The sequence below is a fragment of the Phacochoerus africanus genome, chromosome 5, assembly GCF_016906955.1.
Source record: "Phacochoerus africanus isolate WHEZ1 chromosome 5, ROS_Pafr_v1, whole genome shotgun sequence".
NCBI lineage: Eukaryota > Metazoa > Chordata > Mammalia > Artiodactyla > Suidae > Phacochoerus > Phacochoerus africanus.
This window is the reverse complement of record NC_062548.1, coordinates 74,317,905-74,341,461: the sequence shown is the minus strand read 5'-3', so window position 1 is coordinate 74,341,461 and position 23,557 is coordinate 74,317,905. Positions and strand designations below refer to the sequence as shown.

General features: G+C 38.1%; 1 protein-coding gene across 2 annotated transcripts in view; it reads right to left on the bottom strand.

Annotated features, from left to right (window-relative positions):
* EXOC6B (exocyst complex component 6B) overlaps positions 1-21,880 on the bottom strand; it is a 597,903-nt gene extending 576,023 nt beyond the window's left edge. For both annotated transcript variants that reach the window (XM_047781788.1, XM_047781789.1), the window contains exon 1: positions 21,644-21,880. In XM_047781788.1, coding sequence (XP_047637744.1) covers positions 21,644-21,756 — 113 coding nt within the window. In that variant the 5' untranslated portion in view covers positions 21,757-21,880. The remainder of the gene's footprint in view (positions 1-21,643) is intronic.
* Between the last annotated feature and the right edge of the window lie 1,677 nt (positions 21,881-23,557).

Below are 23,557 nucleotides of genomic sequence, written 5' to 3'. Positions count from 1 at the left end.
GCAAAACTTCCCAGAAGTAGTACAGGTGATACGGAAATATTTACGGATGACATGATACTTCATCCATAGGATTTACTTCCAAATTAGCAAAGGTTGTCATGGGGAAGAAAGAGTAGGCAGTGAGAGAATTAGATGAAAGAAGATTTGTTGTATACTGATAACTGTTAAGACTGTGATAAGAGTACATAGGAATTTATTATCCTATCTTTTCTATTTTGTATGCTTTAAATTTTCCACAGTAAATTAATTTCGGAAGGAAAAAGAGTAAGACAGGAATTGGTCATACCTATCAAAGTTTTAAATTCACGAAGCTTATATTCAACAGTCCCACATTTGGGAATCTATCCTACAGAAATACCAGTATCAACATGTAAAGAGATATTTATAAGAATACAAGGTTTTTTATAAGAACCATGTGGGCAGGGAAAAGAAAGAGGCCACCCAAATGCCCATCAAGAAAGGAGTGTGTAATTCCACACAACAGAATATTCTGCAATCATTAAAAGAATGAAAGTAGAGCTACACGTTTCAATTAATAAAGATACCTGGCATGTTTATATACTGTTAAGTAGAAAAAACTGAGGTGTATCAAAATGTATATGGTAATTCTCATTTTAAAAGAAAAAGTACAAGACTATGAATGTATATAGAAACGTTAGTAGGTATATATACATGTTTATATAAGCACAGAAAATAGTCTAGAAAACACATCAAAGTACTAATAATGCTTTGAAGGGGTGAGCTCAGAATGGGGAAGAGAGGGAATTCTACTTAAATACTTTATATACTAAATTGTTTCTTGTTTATAATAAGCTTATAAAATTTTTAAATATTTAAAAGCCATCACAGTTAAAAATAAAGTACCTAGAACATAAAGGTTACTCAACTAACAAAAGGAAACTATAAAAGAATTACTTTGGGACTGTCACACACAGATATGACACAAAATATTTTCACATAAAATAGGAAATAAAGTTTCAAGGAAAATCATGCAAACCAATACACTTTTTACAAAATATGGAAGAAAAAGAAGACATGCAAACACTGGGAAACACACAGAATGAGACTTCTACAGAATAATCATGGATAGAGAGAACTGAGGTACACTGGATGAGAAATGACTCCCAGCGTAAAACAAGGCAAGAGGAGAAAAAGAAAATATGTGGGAGTTCTCCTGTGGCACAGCAGGTTAAGGATCCAGCTCTGTCACTGCAGTGGCCTGGGTGGCTGCTGTGGTGCCAGTTAGATCCCCGGCCCAGGAACTTCCACATGCTGCAGGTACAGGGGAGAAAAACAGCTATGTATAGATATATATGTATATAATATATACAGACACACACACAGTGTGTGTGTATATATATATTTATACACACATACACACACGTGTGTGTATATATACATTTATACATATATATGTATGTATATACACATACACACATATGAAAAGAAAATTAGGAGAAAGTAAAAGAGTTCCATAATGGGAGAGGGTCATTTCCTTCAGTTTTAAAAATCTAGTTAAGTATCCACTATTTATCGTATACTGGCTTCACCCTCAAGGTTAACAACTTAAGCCAGCATGAGTTAACTCCGCCTTCCAGACTTCTATTTCAATGTGCTAAAACAGCCACATGCTTGCATCTTCCCCCCTCCTGAGATCTATTAAAGGAAAAGTTAAACCCACAACTCCAACAACTTAAAAAAAAAAAAAAGAAAAGAGCTCGTAGCTACCAAGATACAGCAACAAATTTCTGGAAGACAAAAACTGTTAAAAGGCAATGAGGATAAAGCAGAATAGTTCAAAAAAGAGCCTAGAGTATCTGCCAAGGGAATGAAATCCAAAAGGAAGTCTGGTTACCAGCCATAACCAATGGGAAGGTCAGGATTTAGAATGCCAAGAATAATGAAAGCACTGCACACAAACAAGCTAACTGAAAGACTGAATACAGAAGAGCCAAACACCTATACATGCACCCCATACATGGGTACTCCAGCAGCCAAACACCTAACAGTGTATCAGGGATTTTTCTCTGAAGAAATTACACAGCCTGAGAATATACTAAAAATCACTGAACAGTTTAAATGAGTAAACTGGATAGTATGTGAACTCTGTTTTGAAAAAAGAAAAAACAATAATTTTTCTTTTCTTCCATAATGGGAAATCAATTAATACTGCCTAAAATTGGATGTGATTTTTTTAATCAAAAATATGTTAACTGACTTTTTACCTTAAGTTTAAGAGCTCTTTTTAAAATGATTATCATCTGTGACAAAAAATACATTTATCTGAAATTCAGTAAACCTATAAGATTCATTTCAGTTTCCTCTTCATGTGATATTAAATGTAATACTTTTGAAGTTCTCTCTATAGCACAACAGGATCGGTGGTGTCTTGGGAGCAATGGGATACAGGCTTGATTCCAGGCCCAGCACAGTGGGTTAAGAATCCAGCATTGCTGCAGCTGTGGTTTAGGTCACAACTACAGGTCAGATCTGATCCCTGGCCTGGGAACTCCATTGGCCTCTGGGTGGCCAAAAAAGAAAAAAGAAAAAAAGAAATATATAATACTTTTAATTAGATATAACATTACAGTATATCCAATCTTACAAAAGATTGGATATACTACTCCTCCTCTTATTTGCTGTATATTTGTGTAAAGTGATGGTGATCTGGAATGATGATCACATGAAGTTTATTTCTCAGAAGCATATTTTTGTCTATATGTACTTGTGTTATCTTTATACTCTTCTATACTGCTTCATTTTATTTTCACTAATAAGCATGAACTATAGTTATAAAATGAAAGATAATTTGAAAATTAAAAGGCTTATAAAAGGACTTCCACTTCTGGGAAGATGCAGCAGACACAGTTTTTCCCATTCCTCCCACTAAGTATAACTAAAAACACTACACATTATATATAAAACAAACATAGGAAAATCTTAAAGGAAGGAAGAAGGTAGTGAACTGGCTTGGGACATGAGGACTAAAGAAATGACGCAATGGTAAATTGCACAGGTTTTCTTTTTGCTTCATGTCCCAGACTTGGAACTGAAGAGACCGGCAACCCAGAAACACAAAGAGGTGCCAAAGCCCCAACAAAAGTCTGCTCTCTCTAACCAAAAAGGGTAGCCTACCAAGAAAAAATAGAAAATAGAGAGAAAATATTTACAAAACTACTCTTTTTTTCAGTTTTTACAGTTTTACTACAGTATAGTTGATTCACAATGTTGTGATAACGAAGTAACATAATCACCCTTCTATTCAAGATTAAAAAAAAAAAATTGTGGCCACATACACACCCACACCAGCACAGGTAGAAAAAAAAAAAAAAAACCTAGACTTCTACCCTCATAAGTGATAAACAAAGCACCCAACACCCAGGTCAGGGTGTCAGAAAAGGCCAAGAAGGGAGCTGAGACTTTCATTCCCACCAGATGGTAACAACCTCCTCTCCCACACTCAGCAAAGACCAAGTGGGAGCCAGAACTGCCATCTCCAGAAGTAATGAGGAGCCCCTCACAGATGTTAACTGAGGCCAAGAGGGGGAACATGAACATCAAACTCCACACAGAATTAATGAAGTAACTACCCACACCCTCTCCTACCAAAGTGGTGTCAAAGAAACTAAAAGAATAGGTTTAAAAGGGAGCCAGCTCTCACAACATGAAAATGTACAGATTTCAATCAAAAATCATGTGGGAGTTCCCACTGTGGCATGGTGGGTTAAGGATTTGACTGCAGCAGCTCAGGTCACTATGGAGGTGCAAGTTTGATCCCCAGCCCAGTGCGGTGGGTTAAGGATCCAGCATTGCCACAGCTGTGACAGACAGCAGCTGTGGCACAGGTCGCAGCTGCAGCTCAGACTCAATCCCTGGCCTGGAAACTTCCATATGCCATAGGTGCAGCCAAAAAAAAAAAATCATTCTTCTTCATACCAAGAACGAAGAAGATGTTAAGCTCGTGAAAAAGGACAACCATTAGATACCAAAACTGAGATGACAGAGATGTCAGAATTATGTGATAAAGATTTTAAAGTGATCATGATAAAAATGTTCCAACAGTTATGAACACACTTGAAACAAACAAACAAACAAAAAAAGCCTCAGCGAAATAGCAACAACAACAACAATAACAACAACAACAAAAAAAAAAAAGGAGTTCCCGTCGTGGCGCAGTGGTTAACGAATCCGACTAGGAACCATGAGGTTGCGGGTTCGGTCCCTGCCCTTGCTCAGTGGGTTAAGGATCCGGCGTTGCCGTGAGCTGTGGTGTAGGTTGCAGACGCGGCTCGGATCCTGCATTGCTGTGGCTCTGGCATAGGCCGGTGGCTACAGCTCCGATTCGACCCCTAGCCTGGGAACCTCCATATGCTGCGGGAGCGGCCCAAGAAATAGCAACAACAATAACAAAAAAACAAAAAAACAAAAAAAAAAGCCTCAGCAAAGAAACAGAGGAAAGGCCCAAGAAATAGCAACAACAATAACAAAAAAAAAAAAAAAAAAAGCCTCAGCAAAGAAACAGAGGAAAGGATAACCAAATGGAGAGTTTAGAACTGAAAAACATAATAACTGAAATTAAAAATTCAGTGGAAGGACTCAAGAACAAAATGGAGGAGTTCCCGTCATGGCTCAGCAGTTAACGAATCTGACTAGGAACCATGAGGTTGTGGGTTCGATCCCTAGCCTTGCTCAGTGGGTTAAGGATCCAGCATTGCCATGAGCTGTGGTGTAGGTTGCAGACGCAGCTCAGATCCCGTGTTGCTGTGGCTCTGGGGTAGGCTGGCAGCTACAGCTCCGATGAGACCCCTAGCCTGGGAACCTCCATATGCCGTGGGAGCGGCTCAAGAAAAGGCAAAAAGACAAAAAAAAAAAAGAACAAAATGGAAGGAACAGAGGAAAAACTCAGAGAAATGAAGGATGGAACAGTAAAAAATTTGTCATCAGAACAGCATAAGAAAACAAACTGGAAGAAAAAAAAAAAAGGAACAGAAACTCAGTAGCTGTTGGACTATACTGAAGAAAATCTAACATTTGTGACACCAAAGTCCCAGAAGGAGGACAGAAAGAAGGTAAGGCAAGAAAATACTTGAAGAAATAATGGCTAAAAACTTCCCAAATTTGACAAAGAACATAAATTCACAGATTCAAAAAGATCAGCAAAACCCAAAGAGGATAAAGCCAAAGAAATCCATGCCAAGACCCATCATAATTAAACTCCTGAAAACTAAAAACATAGAAAAAAATCTTGAAAGTAGCCAGAAGAAAATGACATCTTTCCTATAAAGGAAAAATAACTTGAATGACAGCAAATTTCTCACCAGAAACTATGCAGGCCAAAAAGAACTGACATGATACTTTTTAAGGCTGAAAGAAAAGAACTGTCGAACCAGAATCCTACACCCAGGATGTTCCTAAAAATCTTTAGGCATGAAGGCAAAATCAAGACATTCTCATGCGAAGGAAACTGAGCCATTTCCGTGTAAAGAGAATTTGTTGCCAGCACTCCTACTCTAAAAGAATGGCTATAGGAAGTTTTCCAAACAGAAAGGAAATGATTTTTTTAAAAAACAGTAATCTTAAGAATATCATATCAGAAAGGACACAGCAAAAATATGGATTAATAAAAGAACATAAAGGAAGGTAAGGTTTCGGCACTTCATTCCTAGCGGAAATGATCACACTAATAAAAAATGGTAAGTTAAATAAAAATGTTAACGCTAGAGAGAGAAACCGCTAAAAAGGATACACTCAAAAACACTAGCTAATCAAAAAAGGAATTCTATAAAAATGTTCAAGAAAGTCAAAGAAGAGCATGAAAAAGAAGACAGGAAAACAAAAAAAGGAGACAACAGAAAATAACAAGTGAAACAACAGAGCTAAGCCATTTTTAACTTTTTTAAGTCTTTTACATTTAATGTAACAATTACGTTAACTGTATATGTTCTAAATATTCCAGTCAGAGACTCATAGGGTAGATGAAAAAACATAACTATAAGCTATCAACAAGAAACTCACTTCAAATATAATGATATAGGCAGGTTAAAAAAAAAGATTGGAAAATAATATATCATGCAGACATTAATCAAAGGAAAATAGGGATAACTATATTATCATCAGATGAAGCAGACTTCATAGCAAAGAAAATTATCAGAGATAAAAAAAGTCATTCTACAATGAAATGCTCAATCCCCTAAGAAGACACAGCAATTCTAAATGTATATGTACCAAACAACAGAGTTGCTAAGTATGTGAAGCAAAAGCAGACAGATCAGAAAGGAAAAACAGACAATTTCACAATTACATTTAATAGATTTCAACACCACTCTCTCAACAATTGATAAAAAAAATCAGCAAGGATAGAGGAGAACACAACACCACTATCAACCAATGGGAATCTAATCAACACTTATGAAACATGCTACCCAATAGAATACATATTCTTTCCAAGAGTCCCAAAAATATGTATTAAGAAAGACCATATAGTGGGCCACAAAACAAACCTTGATAAATTCAAAAGAAATGAAATCATATACTGTATGTTCTCCAACCAAAATGGAATCAATCTAGAAATTGATCACAGGAAATATTCAAGTCCTTGGAAACTGAACAACACACTTCTAAATAATTCATGGGTCAAACAGGAAGTCTAAAGGGAAATCAACAGGAGTTCCCATTGTGGTTCAGCAGAAATGAACCCTGGCTCCACACAGTGGGTTAAGGATCCAACATTGTTGTGAGCTGTGGTATAGGTTACAGAATGGCTTGGATCTGGCGTGGCTGTGGCTGTGACTGTGGCTGGCAGCTATAGCTCCAATTTACCCCCTAGCCTGGTTACTTCCATATGTCAAAGTGTGGCCCTAAAAAGCAAAAAAAAAAAAAAAAAAGGGGCAGGGGGGACATCAACAAATACACTAAATGGAATGAAAATGAAAATATCAAAATTTATGCAACACAGGTAAAGCAGTGCTAGGAGAGATATTTACAGCATTAGAGATATTTTATAACATTAGGAAAGAGGAAAAACATCAAATCACTATTTGAAGTTCCTATACTTCAAGAACCTAAAAAATAAAAGCAAAAACAAAAAATGAGCAGCAGGAAGGAAATAATAAAGATGACGGCAGAAATCAATATTAATAGAAAACAGAAAAACAATACTGAAAATAGTCTGGTTCTTTTTTTTTTTTAATCTTTTTCTACAGCTGCACCCGCAGCATATGGAGGCTCCCAGGCTAGGGGTCGAATCGGAGCTGTAGCCACCGGCCTACACCACAGCCACAGCAACACAGGATCCGAGCTATATCTGCAACCTACACCACAGGTCACAGCAACATCAGATCCTGAACCCACTGAGCGAGGCCAGGGATCAAACCCACAACCTCATGGTTCCTAGTCAGATTTGGTAACCACTGAGCCACAACGGGAACTCCGGTCTGGTTCTTTAAAAACACCAATAAAATTGACAGATCTCTAACAAAGAAAAAAAAGATACAAATTACCAATATAACAAATGAACACACAGATATCACGACACATCCTCTAGCCATCAAAAGCATAATGAAAGAGAACTGTAAACTCTTTTGACATAAATTTGATAACTTCAATGAACTAAACTAATTCCTCAGCAATCACAACATCACAATTCACTCAAAAGAAAATACTAATTTACATAACCTTAGAACTCTAAAGGAAATTGTATAAAATCTCCCCCAAAATAAACCACTAGGCCTAGAGGGTGTAATTGGAGAATTCTACAAAATGCTTTAAGCAGAATTAATCTAACACGAATTAATTCTAAAATCTCGTCCATGAAATAAAAGGGAGGAAACACTTCCCAATTCATTTTACGAAGCTACTGTTACCCTATCATTAAAACCAGATGACAACAAAAAAATAAAACTACAGGTCGCTATCTCTTGTAAGAACAAACATAAAAATGCCTAAGAACACACTGGCAAATAGAATTCAAGGTATATAAAAAGAAATACACACAATGACTAAGTTAGGTTTTATTCCAGGAAGACAGGCTCATTCCACATTCAAAAATCAATCAATATAACTCACAAGGCTAAAGAAGAAAAATCACCTTATCATATCAATCAATGCAATAAAAGCACTGGACAAAAGTCAACACTTCTGCATGATAAAAACTCTGAGAAAATAAGAATATAAGGAAACTTCCTCAACTTGATAAAATATATTTGCAAAAATCCTATAACTTAACATTATAGTTAATGGGAGAAAGACTGATGCTTTCTTAGACTGGGAATAAGGCAAAGATGTCCATGTTCACCAGTCTTATTCAACATAGTCCTGGAAGTTCCAGCAGTGAAAGGAAGTTAAAGAAAAAGCATATAGACTGGAAAATTAAAACAATCTCCACTACAGTTAACACTTTTATCCACATGGAAAACTTCAAGGAAATCTACCCAAAAACTCCTAGATTAAAAAGGAAAGTTACAAAGATACAAGCTAAACATCCAAAAATTAATTGCATTTCTATATTAGCAATGAATATATTGACATCAAAGTTAAAAACACAGTATCATTTATGATCACTTTAGAAAAAAAAATAGTGAAGTATAAATCCAACAAAATATGGACTGACTTTGTATGCTAAAAACTACACAATGCTGATGAAAATAGATCAAAAGGGAGCTAAATTAAATTGAGAGACATACTATGTCTGCAACTAGAAAACTCATGGATGTTACTTCTCTACAAACTTATACACAGGTTTAATGCAACTCCTATTAAAATCTCAGTAAGATATTTTGGTAAATATAGAAAATTATTCTAAAATTTATATGGAAAAGCTTAGGGACTAAATTAGCTGAACTATTTTGATAAAGAAGATTAAAGTGGGAAGAATCAGTCTATTCATTATCAAGACTTATTCTATGAAGTTACAGTAATCTTTTAAGACTGTCGTACCAGCACAATAGATGAAGAGAAACGAGAGACCCACAGAAATACACCCAAGTAACCTGACAAAGGTGCAAAAGCAGTTCTGTAGAGGAAAAACAGCCTTTTTAATAAATGGGGGTGGAACAGTTGGATATCCATAGACCAAGAGAAAGAGAAATTTTGAAGTCTCTCTACTCATACAAAAATTACAAAATTACAAAAACTAACTCAAAATGAATCACAGGCTTTATATTTAAAAAAAAAAAAAATTATAAAACTTTCAGGGGAAAAAAGCTGCAGGGGAAAATCCTCAAGCTTTAGGGCTAAGGAAAGAGTTCTTAAAATTGACACCCAAAACATGTTCCATACAAGGAAAAACAGGTAACTTGGACTTCGCCAAAATAAAAGAACCTGGGATCTGCAACACTCTGTTAAGAGGATGAAAGGACAAGTCACAGGGTGGAAGAAAATGTCTGTAAATCACACATCCAACAAAGGACCAGTATCTAGAATACACAGAGTTTTTAAAACGCAACAGTTTTAAAAAAAATTCAACCAGAAAATGGGCAAAAGACAAGAGGCAATTCAACAAAGTGGATATAGGAGTTCTCTTCCGGGACAGTGGGTTAAGGAACTGGCATTTTCACTGCAGCAGCTCAGGTCTCTGCTGTGGGGTGGGTTCCATCCCTAGCCCAGGAACTTTCACATGCCATGGGTACAACCAAAAAAAGAAGAAAAAAAAAGAAAAATTAAAGTGGATATACATATGGCAAATAGGCACATGAAAAGATCTTCAACATCATTAGCAGTTAGAAAGATGCAAATTAAAACCACAATGAGATATTACTACACAAATGTCAGAATGACAAAATAAGAAACAATGATACCAAATGCTAGCAAGGATCTGAAAAAAACGGAACAAACATACATTGCTGGTGGGAATATAAAATGGTACAGTCACTTTGGAAAAGTTTAGTAGTTCCTCAAAAAGAGTTATATGACCCAGCAATTCCACTAGTAGCTATATAGCCAAGGGAACTAAAAATGTGTGTTCACACAAAAACCTTTACATAAAGGTTTATAGTAGCTTCATTTTAATAGCCCAAAACTGGGAACAAGCTAGATATCCTTTAATGGGCAAATGATTAAACAAGTGTGCTACAACTATACCATGGAATATTTTTCTGCAATAAAAAAATGAACTACTGATACAACACAACAATTTGAATCTATTCATGGAATTTGACATGCCATGGGCATGGGCCGGAAAAAAAAAAGGCAAAAAATATACATATCTTTGAACTCACTGATATTCATCACTTATCAAAAACACTAACTACTAAAAGTAGTACTTATGAAAGAATTCACTAATGTATATGCAATACACGCACTCTTCCAGATTAGAAATTACGAAGACTGGTCACATGCATTTTACTAAGAAAAGGGTCTATAGCATTCGTAAGATTCTCAAAGTGATCAATAATCAAGAGGTAGTAAGAGGGATAATGCCCCTTCAACTTCCACTGCAGGTATTATAAAATCTATGCCTTGATGAAACCAAGACCAGCTGAGAACTACATTCCTTTGACTCCCTGCAGAACTGCTTTTACTAACTGGTGCTTTGGTTATGCCATATGCTTTCACTAAAGGACAATATAAGAAACAGCCTGTCACATATTGCTGCATTTACTATATGGATATTAAAGTTATATTATACAAGGCCTTCTTTGTGAGGACATATGGGAGAAACAGTTCTCCGGTCTTACTCAGAACCAAGAATAGCTGTGCTTCTGCAAAGTAACTACTTTTTAATTTTACACCATCACTCAAATAACGAAGCATGTCTTTTTTTTTTTTTTTTTTGCACTAGCTGCTGGAAAGCCTAGAGCCAAACTGATGGCCTACCTTTACAAACATAATCTTTTAACTACTCTCACTCTTGGCTTCATAGTCTCTTTCCTATCTTTGCTTTCCCTTACCCCATTTTGCCAGCTGATATATCTATTATGTGTATTTTTTAAATTATGTAGATTTTTGGAAACCATCTAATTCCTTTCTAGAACAAGGCCGGGGGAAATCAGAGAAAAAGAGAGAGAAAAAGAACAAGCAATTGTCAACTAGAAAAAGTGAAAGAGATTGAGAGTAACCCAAAAATAGTTAAGACAAAATTAATCACCCTTCCAGTTCTCACTGCGGCAGAGTGGGTTAAGAATCCAACTGCAGTGGGGTTGCTGTGGAAGCACGGTTTTGATCTCCAGCCCAGTGCAATGGGTTAAAGGATCCAGTACTGTCACAAATGTGGCTTGGATTCAATCCCTGACCCAGGAACTTCCATATGCTATGGATGCAGCCATAAATTAAATTTTAAAAAATTAATCACCATTCTAAAAATTAGTTAAAATGTGGAGGAAATATTAATGTTGTTATCCACAATTTGAAGGAAACCAGTTAACATTGTGAGGACATCTAGATATGTAAAATATAATATAAATATAATTTACAGATACACATCACAAATTGCTTTTTTAAAATAGCCAAAGTATTAAAATATTTCATGATCATTGTTTATTTCTTAGCTGACCTTGTCTTGTCTTTTTTTTTTTTTGTCTTTTTTGCCATTTCTAGGGCCGCTCCCGCCACATATGGAGGTTCCCAGGCTAGGGGTCTAATCAGAGCTGTAGCTGCCAGCCTACACCACTGCCACAGCAACACAGGATCCAAACCGCATCTACTACCTACACCACAGCTCATGGCAATGCCAGATCCCTAACCCACTGAGCAAGGCCAGGAATCAAACCCACAACCTCATGGTTCCTAGTCGGATTCTTTAACCACTGAGCCACAACGGAAACTCCAGCTGACCTCTACTTATTTCAAATATTCAAAGTCCATGCAATACCAGCTAGTTAGCAAACTGTTTTCTTGGTTTTCTAAATACTCCAGCAGATACTACTACACTGAAAAAAAGGCTTCACTCTTTTTTCCCACAGCTATAGCAGACATTTCTAAGAAATAACTGTAGTCACCTGAGGTCTCAAGTGTTTAAGCTCAGCTCTTGTTTTTATCTTGGCTTTTACTAACCCCTCCCCCATCATTATTTTTGCTATTTCCCCCAAGCAAATATTAAATGTCATAATTGCTAAGCATCTCAATCTAGATGCAAACATTTCATAGATAAGCTACCAACTAATTTTATTTCTTCAGGTTGTTTTCAGCTGGTAGCTTGATTTTGGTATGTAATTAATTATTAAAGAATTAGCAAATACTAACGCTACCAAATTCAATGATGTAAAGAATCAAAAATCTTTATTTTCCTCAATGACCTAATAAATAGCCATACATATCATATTCCAAACTAAGGTAATATCATAAATATTATCTAAAATGTGCTTCCATAACCATACTAAATAAGTCTCCTTATAACTTTTTGCAACTAATATACTAGTTGTGTTGATACTAGAAATTATACAAACATTACAAATACATGCCATAACATTTTAAAGTAACAAAAGTTATTAAAATGCTGAAATCCTCTGATTTGCTAAGAATTTTATTTGTATACAAAGTAGTATTATTTAATAATGTTACTGCATTCCCCCCAAAAAATCTCCTCATTTCAAATTATCATTACCTCCTGGCATAAGATTTTTTTAATTCTTTTAAAATGTCTGTTTATTCATGTCCCTTTATGACTAAAATAATAAAAAGGAAGGTTTGAAGCTTTCATTACTTAAAAACAATGGTTTCTTTGTTTTAGTAATCACAACCCATTTTAGTTTATATACTCCTGATGCATTTAAGCAAAGCATAACTACCAAAGCTTCTTTACTGGTGCTCCCAAATTAAAAAAAAAAAAAAAACCTATAGAAAAATAAGCAAAGGACATGGACTGATAGTACACATACACACACAGAGAGAGCCTTTATACATATGAAGAGATATTCAGCCTCACTCATAGTAAGAAATACAGTGCAAATAAAATCTACACTGAAATAGCATTTGTCATTTATTATACTGGCAAAAACTCAAAAGCCTAAAACATATTATGTTGAAAAAGCTGCGGAAAAATGAGCAATGTCAAAGACTGCCAAAAGAACAAAAGAATATAACCTCTACAGAGAGTAATACTTACCAAAGTACAGATACATTCATCATTTTACCCAGCAATGTTTTACCCTTCTGGGAATCTATCCTACAGATACAGCATGAAATGTACAATAAGAAATGACAAATATTACAAGTTATTCATTGCTGTGTTGGAATGACTGGAACAAAAGACTGGAAATAACCCAAGTATACAGAAATAGGGGATTGGGTGAATAAACCAGGGTATATTCACACTATGCAGCTGTAAGAAAAAATAAGGAAAATTTCTGCATACTGATATGGACAGATTTCCAAAATACGGACTAGTAAAAAACTAAGCTGCAGAACTGTATATACAGTACACTATTTATTTTGTAAAACAGGGAGAATATAAAATCATATATGCTTATATTTGCATTAAAAATGCAATGTAAGAATAAACAACAAACTAATAAAATGGGGGAAGAGAGGGAATGGGAAAAATATTAGATCTATTATGATTCATATCCTTCCCTCTCCATTGTTAAAATATTCCAAGCCCAGACAAATAAACATAATTTACTTATTCATTTTTTATTTTCAGAATTATATAGTAGATAAGATTTCCAGGAGATAACTAATAAATTCTTCAACACAGGAATAACTGCCAACTGCCACTCCTCCCATTTAATTTTCCCCTGTGACTACTAATTTTTTTTTTGGTTTGAATCTAATTGATCAGATAACACATCAGAATAATCCTCCACTGGAAGAGCATCAATGAAAATTTTTATTTAGCTCAAATAAAATCGGACACAGAGCCCAATACTGATTAAACCAAACCAGCATTATCTCATCAGCTACAAGAGGGTTTTTTCAGCTTTTCTGAAATTTGCTTGGTAATTAAATGATGCTATTAAAATAAAACCTAACTTCTCTTTATCAAACCACAAAAAATTCATTATCCTATTCCATACTGTAATGAGATTTATTTAACACTATCCACCTCCTTTTCCCCAAGTGTACAATCTTAACCTACTGCCAAATGCTAAGCTTTATTCATACAATGTGTTCTTACATTACAACATTTTAGTCACTAGAGTTATAAAGTTGAAAATTTCTAACACTGTACAAAATACTGAAGAATAACAGGCATTAGAGGCTAATTATTTTAAATTATGCTTTTGATGAAGAGAAAGAAGAACTCTAAAATCATATGTAATTCCAAAGAATAAACACTTTGGATACTAAGGTTTTCAAGATTTTCAGCAGCTTAATTTTTTTCAAAAGCCTGGTCATATTTTTTAAGACAGATAATCTGCAAATCAGTTAATCAACCCCCCAGATAATTAACAGTTCATGGCACAATTATTTTATTCTTCTATTCATTCAACAAATATTCATTGAGCACCAACTGTTTGCCAGGCACTCTTTTAGGTTCCCAGGACACAACAGCAAACAAAAGGAAGAAAATTCCTCCCCTCCTGGAATACACATTATAATGAAGAAGACAATCAAAAATTATATACATCAGGCAGAAGTGCTATGAAGAAAAAGTTCCTCCCCCTTTATTCTCTATTCCAATAAATGGGACCACCATTCATTCACTTTGGCCAAGAGCCCTGGAACCATGCTGGATTCCTCTCTTTCTTTAGCATCCATAACTAATCCAACATTTTGGCTCTGCTTTCCAAATATATTTGAAATCCAATCGCATGACCTCCCCACCAACCTTACTGCATGCTACTACCATGCTCTTATTACCTCAAACATCCCTGGACTAGTTTCCCTGCTTCCTCTTGTACTCCAATCTCCACACAGTCCCCACAATGTTGTTTAACCTTAAAGTCAGGGCATGTCACTTTCTCGTACCTTGCCATAACACTTAGAAATATAGTCAAAGTCTCATTTTTAGTCTACATGCTCTGAACCCTCAGTAATGTCTCCTACCATCGCAGTCCCCCCCCCTCCCCCGCCACTATGCTTCTCCTAAGGGTTTTCACACTGTGTCCACTGTATGAAAGGTACAATCCCCAGAGGCTTGCTCCTTCAATCTTCTCAAACCTTTGCCAAACAACGTTTTCTAACCACCTAATCAAAAACAATACCCCACCATATGTAACACTAATCGCCAAACAGCATCATTACTTTATGCATCTATCTTTTTTTTTTTCTTTTTTTGCTTCTTGAGGCTGCACCCACGGCATATGGCAGTTCCCAGGCTGGGGATCCAATCTGAGCTGTAGCCTCCGACCCACACCACAGCCACAGCAACAAGGAATCTGAGCTGCGTCTGTGACCTACACCACAGCTCAGGGCAACGCCAGATCCTTAAACCACTGAACGAGGCCAGGGATCAAACCTGTGTCCTCATGAATACCAGTCAGATTCGTTTCCACTGAGTCACGACAGAAACTCCCCCATCCCCATTTTAAAGATGAGAAAAATCTATCCACTCCAGTGGTAAGTTGATTATAAAAACAATTATTTAATTGCTTAAAGAAGTCCATGCAGGGGCCAAAAATGACAAAGTGTCATGAACCAAGGATTATGATTAACTGGTTTCTGTACAACTTAGGTTATGGGGGAGAGCAAAGGATGGATAACACAGCTATACGGTCAAAGGCACAGAAGTAGTAACTGGTTAAGCCAGTGCTCCATACTGAATTATCAAATGATATTGAGCAAAACAGATTTTGAAAATATCCCCCCAATGTGTTCTCTGTAAGAGCCAGCTTGACAAACAACTTATTTAAATAAGCAAGATAGAAAAGCAAGAATATAGCTTTTTAACAACAAAATATACAAAACAAAGTCTAGAAGGAAATCCACCAAAACAACAGCAGCTGTGTTATAGGATTATAAGTAATTCTTAATACAGTTTCCAAAATTCTTATAATGTTGACATAATGTTTTAACAGTGAAAAAGATTAAAAATATTCTATCATTAATATGCTTTATGTCCATCTTAAAACTGAGCAATATAACACAAAACAATTCCATCAGGTCAAGACAAAAATCAATCCCTAAAGTAAAGTTCTTTTCAAGATCAAATATAGTAATCACATCATTACTATAACACAGGAACCTTGGAAATGGAAAGCATCAATTAAGCTAAAAAGAGAAAATCTTTTGCTGAAAACGTTAGAGGAAACTTCTTCCCAGGTGACAACACTCAAGAGCCAGATCAGGCCAAACACCAAAGTCAAATAAACACAATAACAAGGTCTTGAATGTTACATTTCCGCTATAAACAAGGAACACAAATTTCATGGTAAAATGATCAAGATAAATCAGCCAGAAATATATCTGGGTAAGAAAAGATGGCACTCAACAAATGGTGCTGGAACAACTGCATATAAACATGTAAAAAGGACACCCTTCCTTATACTATAGACAAAAATTAACTCAAAATGGATCACAGATCTTAATGCAGAGATAAAATTATACAACTCAAAAAAAAAAGCAAATTTTCATAATCTTGGGTTAAGCAAAGGTTTCCTCAATTCAACACCAAAAGGCCCAAGAAAAAAATAACAACTAGATATACTGGACTATATCAAAATTTGAAACTTTTGTGCAACAACAACAAAAAAAACTCAAAGAATGAAAGCATTTACAAATTAAATACCTGTAAAAGACTTATATCCAGAATATATAAAGAACTCTTAAAACTCAACAATAAAAAGACAACCCAATTAAAAACTGAGTAGGATCTGAAGAGACATTGCTCCAAAGAAGATAAACAAATAACTAATAAGCATTAAGAAAAGGTTACCATTAGGGAAATGAAAATCAAAAGTACAGCGAGATGCAACTTCATACCCATTAAGATGGCTAAAATAAAAGACAATAACAAGTGCTGACAAGGATATGGATAAACTGGAATCCTTATACACTACTGGTGGGAACCCAGAATAGTACAGATATTTTGTTAAACACTTTGGCAGTTCCTCAGAATATTCAAAGAGTTATCAGATGACCTAGAAATTCCATTCTTAGGTATAAACCCAAGAAAAATAAAAATATGTCCACACAAAAACAAATATACACAAATGTTCATAAAAGCATTGTTCATAGCAGCCCATATACAGAAACAACCCAGGGTCCATCAACTATAGAAGACAAGAAATGTGGTACAGTCATACAATGGAATACTATTCAGCAACAAAAAGAAATGAAGTACCAATACTTGCTACCACATGGCTAAACCCTAAAAATATTGTGGTGAGTCACTATAAAAATATGCATTATATGAGTCCATTCATATGAAATGCCCAGAATAGACAAACCCATAAATACAGAAAGCAGTGACTGCCTGAGGAATGGGGACAGAATAAAGAGTAACTGCTAATAAGCACGGAGTTGCGTTTGAGAGTGACAAAAACATTCTACAGTTAGATTGTGGTAATTGTCACACAGCTCTGTGAATACAATGAAAAAACACTGAATTGTAGTTTAAATGGGTGAACTGTGTGGTACAGGAATTTTATCTCAATAAAGCTACTTTTTAAAGGCAATGTAAGAATTCCCAATGTGGCTCAGCGGAAACGAATCTGACTAGTATCCATGAGGACACAGGTTCGATCCCTGGCCTTGCTCAGTGGCTTATGGATCCAGCAGTGCCATGAGCTGTCGTGTGGGCTGCAGACATGGCTCAGATCTGACATTGCTGTGGCTGTGGTGTAGGCTGGCAGCTATAGCTCAGATCTGACATTGCTGTGGCTGTGGTGTAGGCTGGCAGCTATAGCTCCGATTCAACTCCTAGCCTGGGAACTTCCATATGCCTCGGGTATGGCCCTAAAAAGACGCACACACACAAAAGTAAAACCAATGTACTTCAGTGTTAAATTAAAAAGTTTAAAAACAAAATCTTAAATAGCAATTAAGACTGAATGTTAATTGCTAGTATCCAGAAAGAAAAGTGAGGAAACGGCTTCTTCTGAATAAGTGATATGAAAAAACACTAGAGATATATAGATGGGATTTGAAAAATGAAAATAGGGAGCTATGCTTCATGAGTGATTTACAATCAATATTTTAGTATTAGCACTACAGAACAGGAACCAATTTTTTTTCTGCTTTTTAGGGCCACGCGTGCTGCATATGGAAGTTCCCAGGCTAGGTGTCGAATCAGAGCTGCAGCCGCCAACCTACACCACAACCACAGCAACACAGGACCTAAACTGTGTTTGTGAACTACTGCGCAGCCCTCGGCAAAACCGGATCCCCAACTTACTGAGCGAGGCTAGGGATCGAAGCCCATCCTCGTGGATACTAGTCCGATTTGTTTCCACTTGTGCCACAATGGGAACTCCAAACAGGAATCAATATTATTTTAAAACCAAGACAGACTCAAACATCTTACGGGCCAATTTCCTCATCTGCAAAATTAGGACTTTCAGCTAACAAAATAATTTTTGAGATGAAGGCAGAGAAGAGGTGGCTGCTTTCCCAAAAGAATTTGCTAGGCAACGGCCTCTGTATGCATGGATAAACTTGGGGCTTTCAGAAGTACAATGAAAAAGGAAAGGCATTCCCTTAAGATACATGGGAATAACATGGCATATACTGTTCGAGATTAAAGTAAGGAGAGTCATATAATGGGAAAGTCAAGCCACTGTGGCTCTTCAAACAAGGGATAAAACTAGAAGAATAATTTGGTATCACAGCAGGAAAAGAAACCAAGTAATGGTTTGCAAATAATAGTTGGCAAATGAAAGAGTCTGACTAGGCAATGCATCTAAGTGGATTTTTGTGAAAAGCAGGAACTGTAGGGATGGGTATATTAAGCTTATATCTGCTATCAATTTACTGTTTTTCTCTGTTCTGTAGTTCCTCCTCAATTATAAAACTTATCTCAGGAACAGGTAAGAATCTGGTGCCTTAAAAGTGCTACCTCAAAAAAAAAAAAAAAAGGAGTTCCCATCCTGGCTCAGCAGAAATGAATCTGACTAGCATCCATGAGAACACAAGTTTGATCCCTGGCCTCACTCAGTGGGTTAAGGATCCAGTGTTGCTGTGAGCTGTGGTGTAGGTCACAGATGTGGCTCAGATCCTACGTTGCTGTGGCTGTGGTGTAGGCTGGCAGTTACAGCTCTGATTCAGCCCCTAGCCTGGGAACTTCCATATGCTGTGGGTGCAGCCCTGAAAACAAAAAAAAAATTTTTAAGCTACCTCAAAAGATGAAAGATTGGAAAGACTACAAAAAAGGAGTACTTTTTGTGATGTACAATAGTGGATAAAGTTGGCGAAGAGCGCCTACTGCCTTAATGAAACCTGTTTAATGATTGTGATGGAAAACCAGGATGATGACGATGGAGGTGCGCCCAGGGTAAGGCACGGGATCTGAAACCTCATGTCTGTGCATGCTGCTGCCTCCGAATTGGATAAGGAACGAAGATGAGATCATCCCCATGAATATGGACAGGAAAAAGTTAGACTAAAGACAAAGACGGAGGGTACTACTTATACTATAGTATGTTCAAGTGATTGAACCTTGGCTCTGACGGTAAGATTTAGGGTTATCTGACAAAGACAGGATGAGGCCAAAAATGGAAAGCCACTAATGATGAAAAGAATAATGAAGGAAAAGCAACTAAAACTAGTAGGATAATGCAGTGGTTCTCAAACCTTTTTTTTTTTTTTTTTACCATGTCCCCTTAGGACAAAAGATCCCTAATCCAGTTACCCCCACAAAATCCCACTTTCCAGGGGAAGAACTCCAGTGGTAACAACAAAGTAAGTTCTAGGGGAAATGGGTAACATATTTTAAGTATCATACATATACTCTTAAGTCAAGATAATGGACGATTACAGGCTGAAATTCAGCTGAACGAATACGCATTACTATTCAGTAGAGGGTTAACATAATAAATCAAAGCAAACTAAACTGATAACACTAAATGAAGTCACTTATCATATAAACCAAGAACCGACAGCAATTGAAAACCACAACCAACTCAAGACAACACTGATGGTGTTCTGATGAAGAATCCTTCCTAAAAACTCTAGTAATCCTAACTGCTTCAGTGGGAGCTTTGTTGGCAGCCAACTATAGCTCAGTAGCCAGATTTCTTGTAGAATACTGAAACAGCATTCTCAGTAACTCTAACACCATTTTGTTCTACGAAATGCAAATATTAATAACCACTAATAATGCCTGTAGAATACCAGTAAGCGGTCCTTAGTTTTTAGAAAAGATAACGAAATGAGGGTCATTCATCCGTAAGAGCTCAAGAAAATGGGAAAAGAGAGGAGCATGATGGTCATGATCATAAAGCAGTAAGGGATAAAAAGCTAACTACTAAAGATGGACATGTCCCATGTCCAAGGATGTACTGGGAGAACTGTGCTAACACTGTGCCCAGTTGGAGAAGGAAGCCGTGCAAGCAGAGATGAGGAGGAAAGTCTCCAGCCTGCCCCTCCTTCAAACACTTTAATAAGGCAGCTCTCCCCAGGAACAAACAAACAGTGAGGAATAACTTTCTTGAAGGGAGGAACAGTGACCCAAGACTGTAGAAGGTAGATAAGATAATTAGCTGTTGGCTGCACAGAGATCTGAACGTGCCACAGGAAGGATGAAGACGAGTTAGTTCTAAGGCACCAAGTAAACCGAGGGGAAAGAGAAAGGTAATTGGAAATTGCGCTCGATGAGTAATTAACAGAAAGTACAGGTAGATGGCAATCCTCAGCTGAGGCCGAACGAGAGAGGTTAAGAATGCAGACTCCGGACCCAGCCTGCCTAAGTAGGAATCACGACTCTCCTACTTTATTTTCTCTAGGACCGTGGGCAAGTCCCTTAACCGCTCTGAGCCTCATCTGTAAAATGAGGGTAATAACTGCACCTACCAAATAGGATTGTTTTGCGGTTTGAGTATATCTGAAAATCGCTTAATAAATGTCTTACACTGTGTGTAATAAGTGGTACCTAAGTTTTGCTAAATAGATTCAGGTAGGTGGGGGCTTGCATTGACTTCTCCATATAAAAGAGGAGTGTGTGGACGAAGCAATGATAAGGGGGGTACGGAGGGAAGGTAACTTCTCAGCGATAAGAGGACCATGAGGGCTGCACCTTTGGGAGAGGTCGTCCTCCTGAAGGGCTCGGCGAGCACCCCCTCCCAAGAGAGGGGCGCGCGGGGAGAAGGAAACTTACTTCCTTCCAGGCCTAGGATTTTCAGGAACTCGTTTCTGAGAAGTGGTTGTGATTTTAAGGAGGCAAGAGTTTAATTTCCGAGCAACAGATCGTGGGGCCGAATTCTGTTCTGCCTGAAGAGCAGGACTTGGTCTAGAGCAGGACCGGGTTTGAGCCGAGGGAGAAGGGTGATGTCCTCAGGGAAAGCACTGCTAAGAGCCACCATCTGTCGGGCGCGCTCTAGCTGCTCGAGCCGGGCTAGCTTCGGAGGGAGAAGGAAGGCTGCCCCAGCCCGGAGGGAGGCAGGGGGAACCTACAGAGTAATCCGGCTGCGGGCGCCGACGATCGGGAAGGGACCCCACGTAGGGATTGTGGAGGGGAAGCGCCTCGCCCAGGGTGGAGGTCGATCGCCGGCCTCTCCGAAGGGAGGGGCGGGCGTCGGCCCAGCGGTCGGCTGTCCCGGCATACAGCCCCGAGAGAGCCTGCCCTCCGGTCCCGCCCGTGGCCGCCCATCTGTGGCCCCTGTACCGAGGGTACCTGAGCGTGGGCCCGATGCAGGCCGTGTCGGTGCTCTCGATCTCTCGAAGGATCCGCTCGTGCTCCGCTGCTGTCTCCAGGCTCTCCGCCTCCGCCATCTTACCCCGCTCCATAGACTGGGGGCGCCCGGCAGCGCGTCCCCCTCTTTCGTTCAGCTCACCTTACGCTAGCTCTCTCACCCAAGGCTACAGAACCGCCCGGGCCTCCAGCCACCCTCAGGACGACCCCTCCCTCAGACTCGGCACGCCCCCTAGCGTCATCACGTCCGCAGACGTTCTGCGCAATACCCGCTGGGATTGTAGTTCTCTTGAGTGATGTTAGCGTGTTACCCTCGTTTTTTACCTTGGCTCCACAAACACGTGTGGAAATTTCCATTATAAGGCAGAAAAGTTTAACGACTGCATATGCAACGGTAATTAAGTCAGGCAATGACACTAGTCCTACAAATTCTTAAGACCTTGCCACAAAGTGCAAACTGCTCGGTGGGCGCAAATATCAAGAAAGCACTAACAGTTTCTGCAGACAGTAGTCTTACAAGTTATCAGGGGGAGAAAGCTGGAGAAATCCAAAAGTAATGTAGCTCTAAGCCAGTTCAAAAAAATCGAGGACAGCTATCTCTTCTGCCTGCGAGGTATTCGTGCAGTAACTACCCTAAACCTCTCTCTCTCTCTCTCTCTCTCTCTCTCTCTCTCTCTCTCTCTCTCTCTCTCTCTTTTTTTTTTTTTTTGTCTTTTGTCTTTTTAGGGCCACACCCCCATGGCATATGGAAGTTCCCTGGGGGTGGTCAAATCTGAGCTGCCCCTGCCAACCTACAACACAGCAACAGCAACGCTGGTTCCTAGCGGTGTCTATGACCTACACTGCAGCTCATAGCAAAGCAGGATCCTTAACCCACTAAGCTGGAGCCAGGTCTTGAACCTGAGTCCTCATGGATACTAGTCAGGTTAATTACCACTGAGCCACAAAGGAGAACTCTTAAGCCTAAACATTTTAAAAGGTGTGGTTGGAAGGTGTGAGGAGCACCAAAAAAGCCAAAGAAAAACCATATGTGTACTGCAGTGTAGAGGAGTAGTAGTAAGAGATGGGGCTGGAAAAAGCCAAAGAGAAACCATATGTGTACTGCAGTGTAGAGTAGTAGTAGTAAGAGATGGGGCTGGAAAAGTACCTTGGAAAAGAAATAGGGGGATGAGAATTTTTACTTTATTCTAATGGTTCCACTGGCCCAGTAACCAACTGCATCAAAAGCACCTGGAAACCTTTTTTTTTTTTTTTTCTTTTTAAATCCTGATCGAAGGTCCTACATATGGATATTCTTATCTAGGCATCCGCATTTCATACAATGGCCAGATTAGAATATTAAATCATACTTATTGATCACTGCTTCAGTTTTAAAACATAACATGATGAATGAGAATCCACTGAAGGTTTTTAAGAAGTATAATGATGAAAACCAAACCTTGGCCTTTGGAAACTTGATCAAAAGCAAGTGTGCAAGGTGGACAGAAATAGAAAATTTGGAGACAGGAAAATGCTATTGAAAATGTTAATGCCTAAACCAGGGAATTGACAACAAGAATAAAAGAGAATGGACAAGGAGCTCCAGCTGGGAGCATTGGGATGCTTGTTCAATACCCACTCTGCACAGTGGGTTAAGGATCTGGTGTTCTGGCATCTGCAGCTTAGGTCACAACTGTGGCTCCAATGTGATCCCTGGCCAGGGAACTCCATATTCATGGGACGCCGCCCCCCCCCAAAAAAAATGGGCAGACAAATAGGAAAAACATTGTACAAGCAGAATTGGCATGATTTACTAGGTATGGGGAGGGAGGATCTTGGATATTACTCCAAGGTTTGCAGCAAGGTTTGGCTGGGAGAATGGTGTTGCCATCAACCAAAAAAAGCCATGTGAGAACC